The sequence below is a fragment of the Scaptodrosophila lebanonensis genome, unplaced genomic scaffold, assembly GCF_003285725.1.
Source record: "Scaptodrosophila lebanonensis strain 11010-0011.00,11010-0021.00 unplaced genomic scaffold, SlebRS2 tig00000024-arrow-pilon, whole genome shotgun sequence".
In the NCBI taxonomy this organism is placed as follows: Eukaryota; Metazoa; Arthropoda; class Insecta; order Diptera; family Drosophilidae; genus Scaptodrosophila; species Scaptodrosophila lebanonensis.
This window is the reverse complement of record NW_022060538.1, coordinates 2,797,197-2,817,172: the sequence shown is the minus strand read 5'-3', so window position 1 is coordinate 2,817,172 and position 19,976 is coordinate 2,797,197. Positions and strand designations below refer to the sequence as shown.

Here is a 19,976-nt window from a genome sequence, read left to right as displayed (position 1 = left end):
CAGGCTCAGAGCGTTTCGGAAAACCCTCGCGGTACGATTAGTTTTGTCGGTTATGGGTGTGTTTGTTTGGCAAACGTTGAGCTGCTGACTTAATTATAGGGGCCGCCATTAATAATGAATAAGCGTTCTTTCAATATTTACGCATATTTAAGCATTAATGAAATGCTTTCAATAATTCCAAAAGCCAATAAAAAATGTTTGTCAAATATTTATCTATGCATTGACAAATCCGTGCGCATTTCGCCGCAAACTAAATTTCAATTAAAAATGTGGCATGTGTGTTTATACAAGTATCACACATGTGTGTGCGTGTGACGTGTAATTTGCTAAATTAATCAGGCATTAAATTGGCTTATGGTATAACGGGCACCCACATAAATGCAAATGCAGATGCCAGGGTAGCAAAAAATAGAACAAATGTTGACAGTTCGGCCATATACGAGTACGAAATGTAAATTTTCTAATTCCTAAAATATCGCTCGCTGGCAAATTCAATTTGACAAGCGAATTATGGCCCTTGGGTATTTGCGTTTTGCGTTTGAAAAAGTATTTTCGTTTATTTCGATTGTTTGTTTTTCGAGTACTGAAAACAAGTCCAATCCAATTTTTGACCACAAATCAACAAGCGAATTTTTAATTTATGGAATATTTGCATAACACTTGCATAATTGAATTTCGACAAGTAATTATTTAAATTTCTTTATTTTTGTATGTGTAGCCGGGGAATTAATTACTGACTTATGAGCTCGAAGTCATTTATTGAACCATACAATTATTTGCCAAATTAATTGCCAAATCATGCAATTAACAAATGAAATGCGAATGGGAAATTATTCGGCCTTATAAATTCACAAAAATTATCAACTCAAATGTTAATCACACAGAATTGATCAAAATTGTATTATTTTGCAAGAAACTCAAAGGCATTGAGCCAATCAGATGTAAAAAAGGATTCTTTTGGTAGCTGCCTGCATATTAGTTGAGAGAGCTAATAAGTGGGTGGCTGGGGCTAATTAAGCTATAGTACATGTATCGCTAAGGAAGTTATATACTGAGAGAGAGAGAGAGAGAGAGAGAGAGAGAGGGGAACCTTCCAAAGGGATGATAGATGTAGCGGATCGGGTATCTTCCAGAGTGTTGGTAGAGGCAGAGGAACAGGTAGGTGTTAGGAAATCTCGCTTTATTACTTAGTCCCTTTAGGCTTCGCTTCTAGAGCATGTGCTTTGAAAATAGTTTATTGTTTTGTTAGGGGAAAGTAAAATCTGAGGGAGGATGATGTACTCTGATGGATTTGTGAGCTAAAACTGACCAAGAAAATGCCAGGCAAAGTTTTGAACAAAATGATAAAATGTGGTATACAAAATGTTCCCTAAAAGGAACTTAATGTCGAATGTTCGAATACATTCAAAGCGGAAGAAAGCCTAAATGCATGCGTTTGTCAATACATATTGATGAGGTGTGGCATACACGGTCTGTCACACACGGTACGTATACGTAATGCATGCGCTTCTTATTGTTGCTGCTTCTAAGTGCATTGTGCACCATGAGTGAAAATGACTTACGATGCGAAAACAATGCAAAACGCTTTCGACACTCATCTGCTGGCGCACATAAGTACAGTTAAGTGCTATGCGTTTCGGTCGGTTGTGCCTTGCGATGCAATGCCATTGACGTGCCACCCACAAGCGCGCATTTTAATGTGTCGTTGGCAGGCTTTCCTCTGCCGTCGATTTCAATTGTTTTCGATTTCACTTTTTGCTCGGCTCCCACTCTTTGTTCTGCGCCTTTTTGGCTTTTATTGTTGGAATTGTCATTTAAGTGCAGCAATGTTATTGTTAGCTTTGAATGAAATTTCAAATACCCGTAACTATCGTACATATACGAGTACACCATATCGTATATACACAGGTGAGCTGCTTGCTTGCTGCTTGCTGCTTGCTTGTTAACATGTTCGAGTACAAGTATGTCATAAAAATGTACACATTTAAGGCATTGCAATTCAAAGAGCTGTGGTTTTGAAAACTATTTCGAAAGCTGGCCAAATGTACGCACTTAGCACCCTGTAAAATGGTTATAATTTTGGTTCATCTAGGTGGCCATAAATATGAACAACATCAGGCAAATTGAAAAAGCAGGCTACAGAAGACTGCAAATATTTAAATTGCGCTGCACCTTGCCACAAAGTGTCTTAAAATATGATAGACACAGCAGAGACGAAGGCCAAATATAAATTATACATGAAATGTATGCATACGAGCATTCGTCTACCGTTCTCGCGGGCTTTATTATTATGTATATCTACTATGTATGTACTATGCGCCATATGGCATTCAAGTGCCCTTTTGTTTCCTAACCAAACAGTTCAGCAGACCGCAGGGAAGTTTTGTGTATCGATATGGGCCAAATGCCAGAATGTGACTAACACACAAAAGGTCCCAATGTGTACGTCACTTCAGCATTCGCGCCTTTGCGTCCATTCCACTGACAGTCCCCTCCATGCATCTGACGATATATGACCGAAAACAGAGCAACATATACGAGTGTGAGTGGGTGTCTGAGTGGGTGTCTGTATGTCTGTGTGTGCCCATTAGGCACTTTTTTGTGGCGTTGAGTTAAAAGTCTTACAGCGAATTAATAAAAAAGCTGCAGCCAAATGACGCTCCCCCCTTATACTCGCTCTAGTTTTAAGAGCGTCTGTGGAAATACATGTGTCCGCCATAGTGTTTTTATTGACCAAACATTTTGTTGCAAAATTTTCAATTTGAACAAATTTTAATAATTAAAATAGTGAACTCATTCACTACACTTGTTAACAGTATTTTTGATCAGAATCAGAAAATACCTTATTTTGTAAAACTTGAAAAGACCATTTCATTTGTATACCCTTCACTACAAATAATAAGGCTATATTATTTTTTCTGTGTGATGAAATTACAATGTCCGTTAAAACTTTGCACCAAGACTTGATTTTGACGCTCACAGTTAATACTATAGTATGACGGATATGACGTATACGAGTACTACATGTATGCCAAATGATTTATCGGAAACGTTTTTGTGTCGAACGGTGAACGTGGAAGACCAAATGCGAAATAAATAAAAAATACTTTGCTAAGGCAATTTAGAATGTACGGATACATAAGGATTTATAGTTTGCACACCATGGCACTGAAGAACTAAGGTTATTGCTTTAAGGCACAGGGAAAAGTGTGAATAAATACTGTAGTATATAACTTCAGTTAGGGGATTTTCTTGTAATACAACTTGTTACTTATAAATGCATTAGTAACCGATATATCAAAAACTTTGCTTAAAATAATTACATTTTAAATATTAAAAATCTGTACCCAAAGCGTAAATATGGAATGCAGACTCTGTTAATCGATTTTCTTTAGATTTGTTTATTTTGTTGTTAGAATTGAAATACGAGGACTCTATACTAAACACTTCCATTAGCCAGGCGCTAGGAAAACACACCTTTATGAAATTGAAAACAGTCGAGCTCTTATTCGCAAAGATACTCCCCGCTAAATTGTGGCCAAGTAAAGAAGTTCAACCGGTAAGTGTGAGGTAGACATGTCCCTAAATCTAGCTCGTAAGTCGAAATAGAAGAACGTCGTTACCGCTGCACGAAAGGCAGCGTCTCTTCGTGTATTTTTAGTCAACTTTATAAGTTCTTTATGTGTAAATAAAAATGATTGATTTGGCGGCATACCAAGATTTTTGACGCATCATTAGGCATTTTTTTGTTCGTACAGACAAATGTTGATACAAATTAAGTAGTATATGGTAAATAAAACAAATTTGTTGCATTTTGTGCATCTGCTCTTTGTTTTCGTTATTCCATTGAGCCGTTTTTCAGTTGTCCTCGACCTCAATTTCCCAGCCAGACAATGGCTAGCCCCATCCCCGCTCTCAGTCGCCCTGCCAGTCCCTATCGGTTACCTTTCACATTGTGTTTCATGATGTCTGCGGCCACTTCTCGCCTGTTGACACACATCACTTATTGCGACTAAGAGTGGTGTGTGCTGGACAGGACTGAGCTAAGGTAATGGCTTTTTGGTGGCTTCTCAATTGCAATTTTTACCCATATTGCGTTTGGTGTCCTCGGCCAGGGTCATTGTGAATGGAAATTTGTGAAATTATTCGTGTTTGAATGGGCATAGTGAGCAGTGCAGGCACTGATAGGTGGTGATGGGATCGGATCCATTCACATCACATAATAGATGTTTACCCAAGCTACATTTTTGTTTGCGCACCTCATGAATTTCTATGAGCACGGGTCGAGCGCCGCTGCTTGGGGGTTTTGCAAAGCATGGGACAGAACTTTTGCTCCTGGTTGGGCGGTTTGTCTTTAAAAAATTTAAGCGATAACAGAAAAGAAAATCCCATCAAATTCACAGCCGTTCATTGCTTTTAAAATGAGCTACAATGGTCGTTACGTTCTCAAATTCCAAAAATTGAATCGAAAGCGAAAGCTACAACAAAGCAAATTATAAGTGAATCGCAATCTAAATCAGAATACCAATACGAATCCAAAGCCAGCGCAGGGCCGCAAAACCAAAGCAAATCTAACGTCTGTAGTGCTGATAATGCATCCCATAACCCATGGGTGTGCTGCCCATGGCACGTTCTGTAGCCTTCTCGATGCTCGCATAAACGCACCTGTAACAGCACACATAGGCCAAACATCACTTGAACAGGATGCGTCGAAAGGCGCGTCGGAAGTCCTTGTTGAAGATGGTATAGATGGCCGGATTCAGTGCGGAGTTCATGTAGCCCAACCAGAAGGCGATGGCGAATGCCGAGTCGGGTATGTGGCAGTGGCTACTACAGGCGGGAACCAATATATATAGAAAGAAGAATGGCAGCCAGCAGGCAATGAAGCTGCCCATTATGAGACCCAAAATGAGCGTTGCCCGTTTCTCTTTTTTGCGCGCAATGCGTCGCTTCTCCTTTTCGGGATCGCGCGGCTTCGGCGTCTTTGGTATGGCCGGCTCCAGTTCGGCCTTAACCACTTCTGCCGCACATTTGGTGTTGTTGCTTTTAGCAGCAGCCGCGGCGGCCGCAGCGGCAGCGGCCTTCGCCTCATTACGTCGCTGTTGGTTTGACTTTCGGCCGAAAATTGGCTGACACAGGCGAAACTTCAGTGGCTTGACGACGGCACAGCGGCTGACAACGCCTGAGTCCGAGCTGGAAGGATCGAATTCACTCACCATGTCTGTGTCAACGCCAACGGAGAGTGCACGACACCGACCGGCGATGGGCGAGACGCGCAGCTCATTGGGAGACGGCGAGGGCGAGAGTGTGGTGATGTCAGCGCCCACGACTCCACCAGAGGAGGAGTTGCCGTTGCCACCAGTCGAGACATGTCCAATACTGCCATTGTTGTTGTTCAGCGCCATGGATGGTGGCACGGGCACATTAAGTCCTACATGGCCCGTAGCAATCGTGCTGACCTGCAGCGTCTCCTTGTTGCTCGGCGAGCTGGGCGTGACCGCCAGCATCGAGTTTGTCGTTGTTAGTGCTGAAGTATTGGCTGTGGCGTTGTTGCCATTAGGGTTCACATATGCCAAGGCTGTGTGGGCCTCAATTTCACCCGCCTCCGAAGTGGATATGTCCGAGGCCAGATCCATGGTGACCGTTGGTATTTGCATGGGCAGCGTAGCGCTGTTCGGTGGTGTCTCGATGGTGGCTATTTGACGCTGCTGATGCAGCTGCAGGGCAGCGCCGCTGGAGGATGGCATCGGTATTGTTCCTTTCTTGTTGGCGGTGGTGAAGCTCGTTACCTGCATTAGTGGAGAAAGAGACAGAGAGGAATATTCCAATTTGAGAATTCAAATCATTCATTTCGTAGTTTTTAGGTTTCAATGATTATCTGAAAAATCTTAAAACGGGTTCTGCCGTATTATTTCCAAATCGATCTCTTATATGGAAATGCAAAATATTATAGAGGCAATACACAAAACTCTTATATATCTTAATATCGTATATATCTTAATAAACAGAAAGGTAATCATAAAAAGAGTATATTTTCCACTAATGATTCAAAGTTTTCAGTGTTCAAGTGGATAGGCAGAAGGACATGCCAATATAGATTTGTCTCGTCATTCTGTCCTCATAACATGGAGTGGGTCTTGCCTCCATATTATAAACATTTGATGTTTAGAGTCTTTATTATACCCTTTAAACCTTCGCTTAGAGTATAAGGTTTTATTGTAAGGCTTTGGAAGCTGGTGCATATTATTATTATAGTAAGCTGGCTTGGTAAAACATATTCTTAGGGTCCTATAGGAAAAACCTACAATTCGCTGGGAGAGGCGATCGATCAAAAATTATGCGTCGACTACACTCAACAGTTACTTTGCAATTGTGACACGCATACATATAAGTAGCATAAGTCCAGTTTGACAGCAATAGTTCATGCTGCTCCTACATACTTGTACAGAAGAACTGCAGGACCGACGAATAGACGCAGCTACATCGCTTCCTCCCGTCATGCTGCTCATACACGTACATTCTTGGCCTTCGGGTGGTGAGGCTTGTCTAATTTGAGAAGCGAAGCCGAAATCATTGCAGCCATTCATTTGGAACTCGACACCTTTTTGGCCTATAGGGGTGGCATTATGCGAGTGTTGTTGCTTCGCCAATTAGTAGGGGTCGGCAACCAGACAAATAGTTGGCATACAACACTTTTCCATTTCGGAAATCCTTTAAAACGCTGAAGGCCCGTCAGAGCGTGCGGATTACACAGGCAGAAGGATGCCGAAAAGTGGGTGGCTCTGAATATTTTACGCGCAGCGCAACTGCAATTACCAAAGGCAATTAGCGGAGCCCGAAATGTTACAAACGAAGCGTCCTCCGCTGCATGTGCGCGGATTTATCTTTGGGTTCATGCAATATTAGCCCCTGTTTGAATTTTCGGCCAACATAGCTCGGCTAACAAAAATCGAGGTGGTGGTGTTAGTGAGAATAATTTTATTTTATTTCAACCTGAGATTTGAAGTCGTTAATTTTACTAAAGAGTGCTTCCGCGATTCTCTTCGTAAAAACCAGGTCTCAATTAGTACTGTGAGTGTCGATGTCAGCAGAAGTGTTTGGGGCCATTTTTTTGTTTGTTGGCAACGCGTTAATTGAAAATGCAAATTTTGCACGCCACGTCACGTGGCAAACGGCATTATAGGTAATTTGACTCTCTTCGAATACGAAAATATTCCGACGTGCGTGGTTCGACATTTATGTATTTTGTACCCCAATTGCACACGCTTTCTGATCAACTTTATTCGTTTCGAACGAACCAACATCCGCCATTTTGTGGAACTGCACTGCATTGTGGCTGTCAGAGCTGCTTCTCTAATTTGGCAGTGGACGACCACAGATGCGATATGTTCGCCCGCTTATCCCACCTTGGTCTTTAAAGTGGGTTGCATTTAAAGCGATCTGATTTGTGTATGTGTATACAAGTACATACGATTATATTGCGCATACGACACGTGTGTTGGAGGTGCGAAAAGTAAATCTGCCGCTACCTTTGTGTGGCTGCAAAACACAAAAACACGTGTGTTCATTCAAATGTTAAAATTTCCATTTACAATGAGGTGCGGTGGTTGAATTGCGACGATGGCTGTGGCTTCTCTCGGTTCGTCTGCTGCCAGCCAGATACTACGCGCCATTGGCGCTGGAGACGTTCTGTTTAGACTTGACTGCCTCTGGACCTTAATTGCGTCCTTCTCATCAGTGCTCATTAGGCTTGCCATTGAGTTGACAAACATTCCACACATGAATTTCACACCTAACATCAAAGCTTGAATTCGGCGAAAGCACGGAGGCGTTGATTATACAAGGTTTAGTTTTCTATGCACTCAATTGGTTTCTACACCGAATAATGGCAAAAAAAAACCTGACTAACTTGTGCAGATCGTTAAACGGAAGATCATAATAAATAACATGAGCATAAAAGTGCAGCCTAGACGCAGGTATATCTTTCCAAGTGGATACAAGGAAGGTTTTATGGATGTGAGTCCTACACACCTCTCTTAGGGCAGATTAAAATATTCTTATTGCTTCAGCATTATAATATACTTAATAAAGAATTGAATAAGGAACACAATAAAGTTTAATTCTATATAGGACATAAATTATGGCTAGTTTGTGACGTTTTACTCTTACCTGTTCGTTGTTTGTTTTGCGCGGATGCTTTTTAATGCCGCGTCTCGCTCGCGCCTTCGCGGCAAAGTAAATTCGTATGTACACAAAGACCATGATGCAGCTTGGTATATAGAATGAGCCCAGTGCAGAGTATAGCACGTAGCCAATGTCCTCGCTTAGCTGCAAGGAAATATGTAAAAACAAATGATAGGTTTATCGCAAAACATAGCAAATGCCCTATTATAACATGATATACTCGTATTACTTTAAAATATCGTTGGCCAATGTGCACAACTTTAGACTTAATCCAACACTATCTCTAATTTATCTTCTTATCCATTTTCGTACTGTAATGTTTTCGTAAGCAATTCAACATTCACAGACAATGCCTCAAAAGGTATTGAGTGCATTAGTTTAAAGATTTGGCTGAGGAATAGACAGCTTTATGAAAGCCTCAAAAAGCCATTTCAAAACTACTTGGCTGCCAACATCTCGTGTGTGGTTAATATGTTAAGTGAATGAAGTATGTTGGCAAATAAATAAAAGAAGTATTTAAGGTAATCAATCGTTGAAAAGGAACACCAATGAAAATGTGGCTATTGAAGCCATTGAGTCTACGTAACCTTAAGTAATGCTTCACAACCGGATCGCGAGCAAAGACATAAAAGAAAATAGGCTATACTATATAGTATATGCAGGATATGCTTTTTACTCTGGAATATTTCGCATTTTAGCACAGACTATTTACGGCGCATTCTTGTAAAGTAGCCGGAATTAAATTCCATCATATTTTTGAGCATTTCTCCTATTATTGTTGTTGCCCTTTACTTTTTTATTTGACTCGCTCCGTTGCTGCCCGGCCTTTTGGTTCGGCGAGCTAACTTGCCAATGTACACTTCACAAAATTATGCAAATTAAGTGTTTTGATGAAAGGCATACAAAAAGTGCACTTGATGCAAGAGATTGCTCGAGAATGAAATACGTTTTTGCCCTTTTGGGTGGGTGGCTTGTTGCCTCCTCTGCTGCTGCTGCTGCTGCTACTGCTTCCGTTGCTGTTGCCTTTGCCACTGCTGTTGTCGTTGCTTTCACTGCTATTGTTGTACATAATGAAATGGCTTTGTGCTCGATGTTTTGCAGGATAGCGGGAGCTTACGTTTGGTTTGAAAATCAACAGGCGGGCGCCTGTCCTGACTGCATCTGCTTGCTGAGGCTCGTGGCACGTGGCACAAGGCCGGCCGTAAATCAGCTGGCATTAGGCCAGGACGCAGTTTAATGTGTGCTGTCTTAAGCAGGTGGTGTTCCTACCCGAAGCATCGACAGGCAATTTACAAAAATGTAAGTGAAATAAAACTTATTCAGCTTGTAAGCCGCTTACATGCCCAGCTGCTGCGGCACACAAATTGAATTTTTGAGCAGTAAATAAATAAATACTCGTAGTTGCAATTCTTGCATGCGACGAGATTGGCAACGACAGCAAGCACATGCATAAGAACAACAACAACAGCAACAACAGCGACAGCATCAGCAACGCTGCATCAGAGCTTAAATGCAGCGCAGTTCATCATAAGCCACAACGTCGACTATAAACTTTATCCTGCCGCCAAGAAGAAAATAAATTCCTCTTCCTCGTACATTGCCTAAGTTGCCTCAACAAAATAAGCATAAAGTATTAAGCGCCAAGTATAGTATGTATAATGTTGCCAAAATATACATCAAGTGGCAGCCTTGCAGTTATCCACTCATCCAGAAAGTCAGACAGCAAGTCAGAGCGGCACTTAAACAGCAGGAAGTTACAGTGAGAAAATGTTTTAGATCTTACATCTCACTAGCACGCATCAGGAGGGTATCCTTAATAGAGGATTCCAAACAGATATAAGGGAATCACTTAAAAGAGGTCCTATTACATGTACATTTGACTGTCATTGTGGGTATTTGAAGTTTTGAAAGTATTGCAGCTGGATCTAGAAGATTTGATATGTAGGAGTGTATTTTTGGTACTGGATTTCCCAAACAGAAAACAAATTGTGTGCCACCAATGCTAAAGTTAATGCAGAATCACAAAAACGAATATTTCTCTACAGCCAGCCTTATATTGGAGAAAGTTTGATTAAAGTATTTTGCCTTATAGTCACTCGATTTTTATATAGATGCTTTTGGCAGTTTCTTGAGATCATCTGATTTTAGAAATAAAAAAAGTGCTTAACTTACTGATTAATTATTCTTTTTTTCTTAGATATTTATGTTTGCAATTTGTATGAGCAGCTTTTTGGATGTATTCTATTTGGAATTGGCAAGCATTGCTACCAGTGTATGCATAAGGCTGGCGCAACAGCTACTTAAGCAGGCTTGAACGTTGATGTTGACTGCTTTCTGTTGCTGCTGCTGCTGCTGCTAGTTCTGCTGGCAACAACTTCCAACTTATACGGAATATACGAGTGGCTGGCAATTTTTGTTGCTTTTGCAGGTTGCTGGTAGACCCAGAGCAGAGCGATTGCCGTCGCTTGCACTGACTGCGCCACCGCAGCAGTATAATAAATCGACTCATCATTTATGGTTTACAGTTGATATATTGACAGCATTTGTCAGCGCATTTTCCCCATACACTCACATACTATATACACTCGTATACGAATACATACTTAGTAGGAATACATAGAAGCTGGTGGGTCAAACTGGCTTGATAAATATGTAGTATGTAAGTATAAGCTGTGCAGTTTTGCTTGCAGGGTTTGCGTTTTAGGGTGTTTAGGTGTTTCGCAACATTTATAAAGCAAACTAAAGCATAATTGCAGGCAATTGGCGACTGGTGTTTTAGGCACTGATATAATGTTCATCAGGCGCCAAAAGTTTTGCTGGCAAGTGATAAAAGTTTTCGGCTGACATAAAAGTTGCTCATACGCTATGCGAGCTGCTGTGTCTCTGTGTGGCCATCACGTGCCACCTTGATACTTTATACACTTTATACACATATGCAAACAGGTAGCACACACTCATGTACATATTTGTATAATATATACTCGGAGAAGTGGGCTATTTGTGCCTTGTTGGCTGCTGCTGATAATGACGAAAATCCGAGCGTAGCAAAATATTTTATTAGCGCAGTTCCAAAGTGCTTAAAGTGGCATTAGCAGCAGCAGGCTGTTGGATGCCAGTGGCAACAACGTGATTACAGTTCAAAGACACGAACTAGAAGTGATATGGACACACACACACATGCACACACACACACACACACACACATAATTACATACAAAGCACCCACCCACATGCTCGGCAAACACAATAAATTGTCAAAAGACCAAACGTGCTGCCAAAATTTGCGAGAGGGTTTAATGTAATTGGAAACTCTATTTGGCGATGGCTGACGCTGCTGTATTTTCAGCTCTTTCTGCATTTCGTCTGTTGCATTTTTTTGCTAATTTGAAGATTTTCAAATTGTACCGGCGCTTTTGTTTATTTAAAAAGTTTTACTGGCTTGCTGACGCCCCCAATCCCGCCCTCGCCAACGTCTGAGCTCATGAAAAGTAGAGAGCGTAAATGCGAAAAGAAAAATAATTATTCTGCAATTTTTAATTAAACGGTAATAGTAATCGTTGTTGCTGTTGTTGTTGTTACAGCAGCAATGCAAAACTTAAGCTGCTGGAAACAAAAACTCATTATGCGCGGCCAAAAACGTTGGGCAACCCGAGCCGAGACGAAGGCAAAGTGTTGATGACGACAAGTGCCAAGAGGGCAGTGTCGACGAGAAAGCTGGAAATGACGAAATGGGCGGCGGAATGTGAGTTGCAGAATGAAGAATAAAGAATTAAGTAAGCTCTGTGCAAAATGCGAACCTGTTATTCTCAATTCTCTCTATTCTTAAATGCAAACATGCGAAATGTAGCTGCAAATTGCAAATAAAATGCGAAAATCTTAAAGTCACAATTTAGCTAAAGCAGTACCAAGAAATTGTTCTGTGTTAATAGTACAGCTCAACCGCCAGGAGCGGAATAAGACAAGAAAAAGAAATAAAATAAAGACAATATTCCGAGGTAAACACAAAAGAATTTCAATCCGAATTGCTGTAAAAGTTTGAAAAAAAAGAAAAAAGCGAGCACTATAACAAAAAGCGGCATCAGATAGACAGAAGAATATGGAAAGCTTCGTCCCGCTTCGAGACGTCATTGAGTGCTATGTTCTCATCATCAGCATCAGCATCAGCATCAGCTTTGTTGGTTTTGTTTTTTCCAGCAAGCTCTTCAACAGCAATAAGCAAAGACTTGACGTGGACGCTGATGTTGGGGGAACGCGCAAGGATGCAGTGTTGAAACAATCAATAAATCTAAAGTGGCAACTTGTCTACAGTTTTCAATTTTTGCCAAGAAACGCGAAAAACTGTGTCTGTGGCTGTTGTGAAGCTTTTCCCCACTGGCTCCACTATTCCCAATGCTGCTGACACTACTCATGCTCTAGCTGTGACTATTCTTAATGCTCCCATTTCGGAACTCACGGCTCTTGCCCTTTCGCCAACTGCATTTGCTGCGTACTTTTTATATCCTTTCCCCTACTGCTTTCCATTACTGCCGCTGCCAGCCATTTTGTAGTTTGTACAGCCAATTTGCATGGCTGGTTCTGGTCCTGTTCCTGCTCTGTGTTGCTTGCTTTGACTTGCATTGCAATTGACTGCACTTTGTTTGTCGCTCCGCCATTTTATTCAACCGCCCGCTGATTTTCCATCATCGTACTCTCAGCTTTGTCGCGTTCTTATTTTCACTCATTTTCGCGCAACACAACGCTTTCATGCTGGCAAATGAGCGAATAATTTAAAATTTAATATAATTTAATAATTACTTTCAGAAACTAATTCGCAGAAGAGGACTCAGGCGAAAATGTAAAACACTTGCCACGCCCACCCACCAAGCGGCACATTTTAATAATTAAAAACGTCAGCCAGCCTCCATCAGCACAGGCACTAAAATAAACTGAACCCAGTAAAAAAAAACAAAGTGTTGTTGGCGCCTAATTGTAGCTGGTGGCGGAAGCGGCGCGCTTCATTAAATTGCAATATTTTAGGCAGGCAATGGCGGAAATGCATTGCGGCCATTTTGAGGTTTCGAGGGAGGAGAAAATGTCTGCAAAAAAATGTCATTATGTGGTGGGCCTTTTTAATTGTGCAACAGCGACCAGTTTTATAGGTTTATTATTTGATTTCATTTCAGCACCCCCGCGTCGCCGCGTCGTTCCGTCAATCCGTTTTTCAGCCGTCCAGCCGTCCGTCCGGCTGAGTGACACTTCCGCTGCGAAACGGCGCTTTTATTGTGCGGCCTGATATTTTTAATGGCTACCACTTTATGTTGATTGCCTGGCTGGCTGGCTGGCAGTTGAACTTAATATTATCGTAAAACAAAAGACCGCCAACCCCCGTAACAACAAGAGGCAAACAAACTGTTGAGCAGCTGCCACATTTGCCTATGCGGCGTCGATTTTTGTTGTTGTTGTTGTTGCTGTTGCTCTTGTTGTTGTTGGTATTGTGTGTATGTAATTTTTTTGTGTTTTATGAATCGTCCGCAAACGGAAATTGCTTGTTGACACGCAGTCAGCCCGCAAATCACAAATTGTGTGTGTATGTGTGTGTGTGCCTGACCTAGTGCAAGGCAATTTGTTTTTCCGATTGCTTCCGCCCTGACCAGATTTCAAGCTCGTTTTTTTTACCAACTATGTATTTTTAGAAAGTCGGGTGCGGTTCGCCGCTAAATTTTGATTGATGTTTGCCATCGCATGCCCGTAATTATGCAACACGGTTATAGTTCCGTTTTACGTGATTACCGGTTCGAAGTGCCCATTGTTTGGCTGATGGCTTGATGGCTCTATCACAAGACAGAGTGGTCGAATTATTGATTTTTGTATTGTGTTTTGCACGGCTGGGCCCAGCCCATTTAGTCAGTTGCACATTTGGGTAGACCGAAATAAATGAGTTATGTAATTAATACGGGTCTTGTCTTCCTCTAATGGCATTAACATAAATATGCCAATAGGCTGCGTAAAATAGCAGAAAATTAATTTTCATATGGCTAAGTGCTACGATGGCCTGGCCAATTGTTTATAGAAGCAGCATAAGCAGCAACAAAGGCTAAATGGCGGCGGCCTAATGTCGAATGTGGGCTATCATTTTGCTCTTAACCACAACGTCGCATGCATTGTTAATCATTTGCAGCTACCGATGTAACAAATTGCTGCCAAATTGTTGTTCTTGTTGGCATACACACTCGCACACAAGTACAAACATTTCAGCAGTAAATTAAATACGAGTATCCTTGAATTGAAACAAGTTAACAAGCTGGGTAGGCAGACGGCCAACAAGCCAACTAGTTAACCGGCCACGACTGAACCTAATACAGTAAAATCTGCGAAAAGGAACGTTTTTAAGAAGGAAAGACATTGCTTGATGACGAGATGATGTGTCATTGTGGGTTTTTTCTTGCATCTTTAACTTAAAATGCCTGTAAGAATTGAATAGTTTCAACAGTTTCAATCTCTATATTGTAATTACATACTTGTATACATATTCGTTCTACTTACGGGAGTTATACTGTCCGTGGTGACATTGTTCATATACATGTGTGTATGTAAATGAGTTTGGCAAGCCAATTGGAAACTTTAAATGATCTACCAGGCAAACTGAGCTTAAGCATTTAGTTTGCAATCGCATTAAGCTGTGAGCAGGCCTAACACCCAGGGCTTAAAAGGGAAAATTTTCGCCATAAGTGTCCACTGCTGCCGAATACCCAACTGGGCCGAGTACCCTCGTACACTCGACCATTGCGAACATAAAACAAGAAAGGAATGCTAAAGTCGAGCAGGCTCAACTCTTAAATACCCTGTACCACCCCATAAAAAAGTATTTAAATTAGTTAATTAATTTAATTTAAATAATTAACTAAATTAATTTAATTAATTAACTAAATTAAATATAAAATATTCCATGCATGCATACATACATTTACATTTACATCAGAATCGTGCCTTATGCGTGTTTGTGTACTTGTACATATGTATGTATGTGTGCATTGGGCCTGGTTATATGGCTATAACTTTCTTTCCGATCATTCTATCATAATGAGAATTGGTATACGGTTATATAATAACTAACCTAATATGACTACCAGATTTTACCAAAATTCCAAGAATTACGGGAGTTATAGAAAATCGGTAATAGGGGGGGGAGTGGGGGGGTGGATCAGAAAAAATGAACAAACTCGTCCTTTCTCGGTCTCAGGAGAATCTGTTTACCAAGTTTGGTTATTCTAGCTCTTATACTTTCGGAGATCCTTGCGTTCATACAGACAGACAGACAGACAGACAGACAGACGGACAGACGGTCAGACGGACAGACGGACATGGCTATATCGACTCGGCTTGTCATGCTGATCAAGAATATATATACTTTGTGGGGTCTACCAAGCCTCCTTCTGTGTGTTCCATGTGCACTCGCACAAAACTAATATACCCTTGTACCCTTTGGGTACAGGGTATAATAATTATTGTGTTTCGCCAGAATACAAATGCTGTTGCTGGCACACCAGACACACGTACCGATCCAATAATGCAAAGAGCGCAGCAACAAGCATTACAACTACAACAGTCAGAGCAAGAACAGCAAAAACTACACTGTTGCAGAAATTTCAACGCTTAATGGTTATTGGTGCACATGCCCACATGGACTCATGCACGCTGGGGCAAGCAACATGACTCTCATGCCGGACAAATGGACAACAACTGTGGTTTGCATTGCAGCGGAGCTTTGGCCGACATTGTATGTATTTATATATGTACGAGCATATGTCTCAGTGCCTGTGTTACTTGACCACAGCGCAAGCAAGTGCCAAAACTGCAAGATACTTCTGTAAAAATACTATATGCAGCTGTTGTTGTTCGTCCTTTGCCGTCACAACAAGCAAAACAGTTCTCGACTGCTCACGCAATTTCCATTGTTGTTTTGGTTAGTTGTTGTCGTTGTCGTTGCCTGCCTTATTGTTTATGACAGAACGTGCACGGGGACTATGATCCATACTTTGTGTTTTTCAATGTTATTGTCACCTCCCAGTACAACCTGTCGAATGCTGAAAATCAATCTGAGGTATACAAATTTAAAGAAAAGCAATGGCATGCATGAATAGATAGGGAAAGACTTCCGCTTAAATATTGTTTAAATTTTCTGTACTTCCCTAACTATTACGAATAGGAAACTGTCACCAGTATTAATTGCCCCAGTGATGATAAATCTCTAGTCGCTGGACAGTTAATCCAATTGTGTGGACTTAAAGTCGTCGTTTTGGCACTTCTGTGTTAGGTCTGTGTTGGGTTAAGATGGATTGAGGATGTAGCATTGTTATGTGTTATAATCACTTTTAATCGTGGTCTTCTCTATGACTGATTGAATTTGAGGAAAAACGGAATTGTGCGACCTCCTTCTCTTTCTCTTTGGTTTGGTGTGATGCTATTTAAATTGCATCTGAGAGGGTGTTGCCACAATAAAGGGTACTCTGTTTTTCAACTGCTAACAAAGATTTTCAGGCGTAAACGACTCATCTTGGGAAAGCAGCCAAAGCCCCCATTGACTGGATATGTGTCCTGCTATCTCTTTATCTATCTTATTTAGAGATTGGCGTCGTTCACAGTGAGCATTACTTGTACTTTTTCACATCACTGCTAAAACTTCAAGCTTAATTCGCTCGGCAGAGTTATATTTCGGTGAAATAACGGATTGAGTAACGGCATAACAGGGTTATACTTTTGCTGTGACAGGCAGTTTTACCCATCTACCTTCTACTTTGTAAGTATGTGTTAGACGAAGTCGACAATTGCATCAACTTGCAAAAATTTAATTATTCACAAGGAATGAATGCTCTGCACCATTCCTTGCTTTACAATTAACAGTTCGTTGTAGCTATTACAAAACCAGAAACCATTAAAAAGCATAATATTCCAATATACCCGTATGTAATTCATGGCTTGATACGCGCCTATATTTATATATTTATGTGGCTTCCAAATGCATTATTAACGACAACAACAGCAAGTGCAAGGCCCGTGCATTTTAATTAAGCAACCACTCGTGCATGTAAGTCAATGTGCATGTGCATATGTGTGTGATTTCCAGCCATCGTGTGTGTGCACGTGAAACCACTTTAATGGCTAATTAATTGCTGCTTTAATTTGTGGCCTGTTAAAAATACCAAATCTTTACAGTCACACAAAATGAATGCGCGATGCACTCCAGGTGCGGGTTGCGTATCAGCCGTACTTTTTTGTGCATGTTTTTGCAATAATTTCTGTTCACATTAATTTTTTAAGTATTGCACGCAACATAAAAGGGTCATAAGGGGCACACTCAGAGAAAGAAGAAGTAGTTTTAATCTATGAACAATGTTTGTGCGAATATCTTTGTTTTAGGTACAAAATCAAAAGAGTATACAAAATGGAAAAGTATACACAATGCAGTACGTTTTGCGCCTAGAAAAAACTAATTTACACCGAAGGATTTCGTTTTACCTTTATTGCTACTTTTTCATTCGGTACTCAGTTGTTTTTAAGGACTCAGTTGTAAATATCTTCGGCGTTAGTTGATTAAGAAATTCGTCAGTAAGAATATTTCCAACGAGCCTAATATATGTCCGGTCTACTCCATTCTTAACTTAATATTATTTGGATGCACAAAACGGTCTGAAATTAATTTCGTACTTATATTCCCTCAGTGTAGTATCAATGCGGAGCAGTTGCACTTCATAATTGTCATTAGTGATGTAAAGGAGGTAGTGGTTATGAAGGAGCCATTGCTTTACAAAAGCCACTTAACTTTAAACGCTTACACATGTTGGACCATGTTGTGTGCGTGTGTGTGGGCGGATATCTGTCCACATGGCTTGTGTTTTAAAAACGCTAAGCATGCCAACTAAAACAAACTGAAGCAACAACTAATTAGAGTGCTAATTAGCGTTATTAAAATACGACACGAGGGTGCCAACAAAGACACTTGAGCAGTGACCCCCACTGTTACGAGTTGGCGTTTGTAGCGAATGTATGCACGAATATAAGGCTCAATGGTTTGGGAAGCTGCTCATTAAAAGCACATTTAAGATGTTTACAAACGTGTTCTAAGACGACGCACAGCCATACAAATTACATACATACTAACATCCACTATTACTGTCAGTTTTCCAGCTCCAACGCAAGACGAGCGCACGCAACCGGCAACGGCCACGGCCACGGCGGAAGCGGAACCGTGCGAAATGGTGGTTGGTTGTCTACGAGTATGTGTCTCGTGTGTATGTGTTAGTGTGCCTCAGTAGGGCGACCATTTTGGTATTTTACAGCTAGAATTAATACAAGAATCTCAGCTGCGGTGCCATAGTTGATTGGCTTTAATGGAAACGAAAGCAAAAAGCTAGTTATATCTGACAGCAGAAAGCAATTTGTCTCATTACCAGCAATACAAGCATAATTAAATGTTGGTTTGACAAAGAAATGAACCCAAAAATTCAAGTAATATTTGCCCAAAAATATAGTAAAAGCCTCAATGGAGACATAAATATTTTTACACCATTTTAAGGTCATCGTGGCTATAAGGGCGATTTTGTTGAGCGAACAAAAGGCATACAGCGGAAAGGACTGTTCGCTTAAAATTTCAAATTCCTTCAAAAAAACGTATAACATACAAGGAAAAAAAGGGTCAGAGCGCACAATTGGCCCTTTGAAATGTGGGTGGCATGCGATTTAGTTTCTTATTTGACACTTTTCCGCTTAGGTTTTACTTTTTATACAATTTCGCATGTCGGCTGGTTGGGTGAGATGGTCCGCGGGGGCGCGGGGTAGGTTAAAAGTTCCAGTATGTCGGTATTGTAGTTGTTGTGAGAGCAGCTGCCGTACACTGCAGTCGTCGTAAATGTCATTTAAAGGACAATAATGGCGGTCGCTGCCGCTACAGCCACACCGACATCGTCATTGCCATTTAGTGGCAACAGAACGCAAACTTTTGCCGGGTTTCCCGTTCTGGCCGCATTTAAAGTCAAGCTAAAGTTCAAGTTACTGTAAAAATGGTAGCCAGCTGTGTGTGTATCGATTTGCCCAAAAACGACATAATTATTGCACTGTTTGTTGCAGGGATGGAGACCGCAGGTTTGCAAAGGCAAGCAAACTTTTTTATCAGTTAAATTAAGTACTATATGTAGCTTAAATCAAGTCTAAATATATTTAAATCGAGTTTTAAATAAAACATAATAAAGAAATGTAAGTCTTTACTCAACTTTAGTGTCGGTTTAAATAACAAAAATTAGATGTTGTTCCTTCATTCGAATATTTTCTCTTTCCATTATGTTACACAGACGCTGATTAAATTTGGTAAAACATATTACAAAATTTTAAATCAGTCAAGTTACACATTAGTCTCTGTTAACAAAAACATATTTTATTTTCCTCTCACTTGCGATTGCTATTTACGAGTGAATATAATCAGCAAAATTGTTATCTTCTATCTATGGCTAATGTTGCAAATTGTCATAATAAAATAAATTCAAGTCATCCAAAATAAAATACTTTAAATGATCTATAGCCCTCCCTGGCACTTCTCCACTACAGAATAACACCAAATAGCAAAATGTGAATTAGTTGCAGAAAGGATTGCTCGCCTAATAATCAGATTTAATAATAGATGTATGTACTCTTCATACAAATAATATCTAATTTAAAAAAAATAAAAAACTTGTACAAGTTTAGTATAAAGTTATGCTTAAGTCATTAAGCTTTATCGTTTTTTTGTACAACTTCTTCCGCCTTACTATACACTGCCCATT

The 19,976-nt window shown here is 40.6% G+C and overlaps 1 protein-coding gene across 2 annotated transcripts in view; it reads right to left on the bottom strand.

Annotated features, from left to right (window-relative positions):
* Nucleotides 1–4,691: 4,691 nt before the first annotated feature.
* LOC115620935 (alpha-2 adrenergic receptor) overlaps nt 4,692–19,976 on the bottom strand; it is a 56,561-nt gene continuing 41,276 nt past the window's right edge. Inside the window, exons 3-5 of one of the 2 annotated variants that reach the window (XM_030514446.1) lie at nt 8,170–8,328; nt 5,217–5,789; nt 4,692–5,129 (exon numbers count right to left, since the gene is read on the bottom strand). In XM_030514446.1, coding sequence (XP_030370306.1) covers nt 4,692–5,129; nt 5,217–5,789; nt 8,170–8,328 — 1,170 coding nt within the window. Of the gene's footprint in view, nt 5,790–8,169; nt 8,329–19,976 lie in introns of both variants that reach the window. The other variant, XM_030514445.1, reaches the window with a different exon arrangement.